Source organism: Azolla caroliniana, unplaced genomic scaffold (genome assembly GCF_043228905.1).
Source record: "Azolla caroliniana isolate FFs.n. ecotype wild unplaced genomic scaffold, voAzoCaro1.0.p SCAF_3, whole genome shotgun sequence".
NCBI classification, from domain to species: domain Eukaryota; kingdom Viridiplantae; phylum Streptophyta; class Polypodiopsida; order Salviniales; family Salviniaceae; genus Azolla; species Azolla caroliniana.
Window position 1 is genome coordinate 1,663,252 of NW_028230438.1, and position 4,639 is coordinate 1,667,890.

The 4,639-nt window shown below is 40.3% G+C and overlaps 1 protein-coding gene across 1 annotated transcript; it reads right to left on the bottom strand.

The window, feature by feature from the left end:
• Positions 1-1,255: 1,255 nt before the first annotated feature.
• On the bottom strand, positions 1,256-3,409 carry LOC147865801 (uncharacterized). The gene has a single exon (XM_087316159.1). The coding sequence runs from the start codon at positions 3,379-3,381 to the stop codon at positions 2,278-2,280; it is 1,104 nt and encodes a 367-aa protein (XP_087172285.1). The 5' UTR covers positions 3,382-3,409; the 3' UTR covers positions 1,256-2,277.
• Positions 3,410-4,639: the final 1,230 nt, after the last annotated feature.

The following is a 4,639-nucleotide window of genomic DNA, read 5'->3' on the forward strand; positions in this document are numbered from 1 at the left end:
CTTGGATATGGATGTCACAACTTTTCACCACGATACGTACAAATATTGAGTTGATGATATTTTTGTTGTTCATGTTGGTCATTCCAAAGGGGGGGATTGCTTTGGTAGTTTTTAACACGTGTTTTCACCATGATCTTTGAGTTTCTTTGTTGTCTTTCATCATCTTTGAATCTATTTGTCTTTCAAGGCCTTGCTTTGTATACGCTCTCCTATTCAACAGCCATAAAAGTGAAGCTAGCTATAAATTAGCTTGGTACATATTTATTGAAGATGGGCACCCCATTTATTCCATAACAATTCGCCTTGACAAATTTAGTCACAATTAAATCCTAAATATCTAAGAGGATCTACATGTTGTCCAATCAAGAAACTTTAAATCCAAAAATTGACAACTACCTCTAAGATATCGCCCTCAACACTTCCATTTCAATTTGTTCTATCTTTCCTCGTTACATTCTCAATGGTCAAGAGAGCGTGTAAATGTCTCCAAGTAACCTTTTTGGGAAACCATATGAGATAATAGATAGATCAATAGAAACATTACTAATGTTCACAAGAGACTGCTAATGATCTATTTCATGGGTTAAGCCGATTGCAAGGATTAAATATTTTGATGTTTCTTCCACAAGGTGTGGGCCTCCTATTGTTATCTAGACATATACAAAATTACCTACAAGATATATGACAAAGATTGCCAATGGTTTAACGAATTCCTAGGGATGAACATTTTACCTTTAGAAATGGTGTCCACCATTTGCCTTGGTTGTTAAGTAGCATGACAAAATAGGTCCATCTGAAGAAATTGACTGAAGATGGACCTAGGAGCATACCCTAATTTGTCATGGATGAACATTTTCCCTTCATATCATAGTATGAGTACTCCATTTTGAGATAGGGACCTAGGAGCATACCCTAATTGGTCACGGATGACCCAATGAGGCATTGAATTCAAATAATAAATGGCTACATCATGAGGTCAACTCAAGCATATCGACATGCATGGAGATGCCCATGTACAACAATCAATCGGTGATGCATATAATTCATGTGACCATAACACAATGCCAATACTTACAATTCATGTACCCGAGATAGGATGGTGATTACACAAATGTAATATACTGATCGAGATTGAAAACTTGACCACGCAAAAGTGTCACATGATTGACAACATCAAAGCCTTATGGAGCAAGGCTAGTGATACAATTTTATCCAAGCGCGCATTAAAACTTCATTGAAATGACATTGCGAAATAGTACATTAAAAGGAAGTAACAATATTACATGGGAAATATTCTAAGCACTCAAGAAAGTTGAGTGCTACAACATTCCATAGTAATAAAGTTACCCAAAAGGAGGTAAGAACATGTTATAGTGAGTTGTTTTAGGACATTTTGCTCCTCTCGAAAATGCAATACTTATAAGAGAACTAGGAAAGCTGTCATTGTATAGTTCAGAACAAAGAGTTGATCATGCATGGAATCACAAGTACAAGGATCTACCTTTAGTCAACCCAAGTTCCATAGTACCCACTTGTTTACCTCATGTTTCCATAGAGTGTTCAACATTATGAAGGCAAGATGGGACTTGAGGACAAAGAACGTCTGTAAGCACATTCAAGGTGACATGGGACACAAGGATAGAGAGTGTGTATGTAAGCACATCGACGTAATGTTTGGAAAATTACCGAGGTATAAGGTTTGTATAATAACCCAATGTCCATACCGAGGTACATATAAGGTTAGTACGATAACCTAGAGCAGGAGACACGACACTCGGGAATCCTCCTATAGACCTTCTTACTTTAAGGATCTTGTGTACACACTACACTGTCCAATTCCAAGAGATGATGGGATCTAAGACATATTAATGCATGTTATGAAGGGACACGGTGGAGAGGCATAAATGCCAAAAATTGGGAAACCATTCCTTCAAAAGCCTCTCTAAAATTAGCAATGAAAAGATTTTTAGATTAGCAGCAATAATCATGTAGAGATGTGTTAATTTGCTATGCCAATTACAAAGTTTGGAGATTTTTTTTTTTTTTTTCTGTATGCCCAAATTTAGACCTAGCCTTAAAATGTATGCTCCTAGCCCTAGGAGCCAAATGGGGGCATATATATATATGTTCTATATACACCTATTACAAAACATGGCTTAGTGTCAAATTTTGGCCTCTAAAGTTAGTTTAGTTCCATTGAATTGTTGAAGGCCCCTTGCTCTTCCCCTTTCTTTGTAGCAATGTTGTGGTTAATGCACTCAAAAGATGAATCTGGCTTTAGCTAGAAAGATTGGCCATAGCTGCTGCTGATCCATCAAATAACTCATGAGCAATCCATGAATCAATGGAAGCATAGTGATTGCCATTCATAGTAGTAGTAGTAGTAGTAGTAGTAGTAGCTGTAGTAGTGATGTCTTCAAGTGGCATCATTATATTGTATAAGGATAGGTCATCCATGTATGGTAATGGATTGGATGCCATGGTGGCTTGCATTAAAGAAGAAGAAGAAGAAGAGCAGCCTGCTAGTCCTTCTTGAGCCTTGGCTAGGGTAACCATGTTACTGAGTTCCTCCTCAAGGTTGTTCTTATTGTTATGGTGATGATGATGATTATGATGATGATGATGGTATAATGATCCTCCATGGTCCAATCCATCCCATGACAAGTTGGATGGAGACAGTGATGAGGAGGAGGAGGAGGATAGGGATGATGGGGTGTAACCATTGTTGGTATTAGGGTTAGGATCAACAAGATTTATGGCGTCTAATGTGGGACTTATTGCACTTGGTAGATATGGTACTGAATGGCTAGGATCAACCATACTAGGACTATGGTTATGATGATGATGATGATTACTGCTCTGATTGTGGTGCTGCTGATGATTGCTACTATGATACTGCTGCTGCTGATGGTGGTGGTGGTGATGATGATGATGATTGCTATTGTTGGAGGATCTCATCAGGAGATGGTGGCTAGATTTGGAGGCTTTATTGCTGTTGTTGTGGAGGAGGAAAGAGGAAGTGTCAAGGGTAGTGGGCAAGGTATAAGTTTGGAAGGTATTGGTTGAGATAGGAGGAGGAGGAGGAGGGTTAGGGTTAGGGTTAGGGTTGAGGATATTGAAAGCAGCTTGAGAAGGGGAAGAAGATGCAGGGTTAGGGTTAGGGTTAGGGTTAGGGTTGATTCCTGTGAGTTGCTGCACCATGGCTCTGAAATTGGAAGGATCTGCGGCGAGGAGGGCGGTGGGGAGCCTCTTGGAGGCGGCGGCGGCGGCTGCGCGGGAGGCGCGCTTCTTCTTCTTCTTGATGATGATCTGAGAGTTTAGGGTTGTTGGCCCCATGGCAGGGGTGGGCACCTCCCCTGAGCGTGAGGATAAGCTCATCATCTGAAGGAATTGGGCTGCTATGGCTATGGCTATGGCTATGGCTAAGGTTATGGATAGATTTTAGATGCCAAATAGGGTTTCCAATTGGGGGCAAAGGGCAAAGGATGAAGAAGAAGAAGAAGAAGAAGAAGGATGGGCTATGGTGTGGGTGGATTTTGAGCTATGGTGGATATGGATTTTGCTTGTGTTCACAAATCTAAGAGTGGGGAAGGGGGTTTTCCTTCTTTAAAAAGGAAGAAGAAAGAAAGGAAGGAAGGAAGAAGAAATGGGATTGGGATGGGTGGGATTTGAGCTCTGGTGGATTTGATTTGTGGTTGCTTTTTGAAGGAGGAGGAGGAAGAAGAAGAAGTCAAAAAAGCAAAACCAAAAACGCGTTTTAGATTTATTGGGAGGTAATCTTCCTTAAATATATATATATATATATATATAATATGTATACAGTATATGTATGTATGTATGTATGTATATGTGTGTGTGTGTATGTGTGTGTGTATGTATGTATGTATGTATGTATGTATGTATGTATGTGTATGTGTGTATGTATGTATGTATGCATATGTATGTATATGTAAACATTAATATTTTTCACTCCTTCACCATTACATTACCACCATTACAACGCGCTTGCTTTTCGATCATCTTCTTCTGTGTCTCCTTCAGTCAGTCAAGTCTCATGCATGACATGCCACATGACGACGGTTCCCAATTGGATCTTTGGCGTACTTTTTTTTGGTTGTTCATTGTAATCTAATGTAACCCCCCACCCCATGCCTACCCATGACCACCAAAAAGGAACACGAAGCCGAATGACCATCGAAAAAAAGGAACACGGACCCGAATGACCACCAAAAAGGAAAACGAATCCGAACCCCCCCAACTTGGCTTGAATTGACAGCGAAACCGATAAAAATCACGCAAAAAAGGAATACGAGAGACCCCACCATGACCACAACCACTAGTTCAAGGAAAACACACTCTCACACACACCCTGTAGAGTCTTTGGTGCTTTTTCGTCCATGTGAAACGAGAAATCCCACACACACACACCTTTTCCCGTGGTGTCCCCATCATCGAATATCTTCAAACAAAGGAAAGGAAAAGCAAAAGCAAAAGCAAATGGTGGGAGTGGGAGTGTGCTTTGGCAACGTACGGAATTTACTTCTCGTAAAACAAAAAGAAAAAGTGAGGTAGGTGGCAACGGGTGTCGACACTTGCTCCGACACATTTCAGGGCATCACTATATCCTACAAAATGTGAA

What these genes read in the sequence shown, in the direction of transcription:
- LOC147865801 (XM_087316159.1), bottom strand. Translation starts at nt 3,381, where the DNA reads ATGATGAGCTTATCCTCACGCTCAGGGGAGGTGCCCACCCCTGCCATG.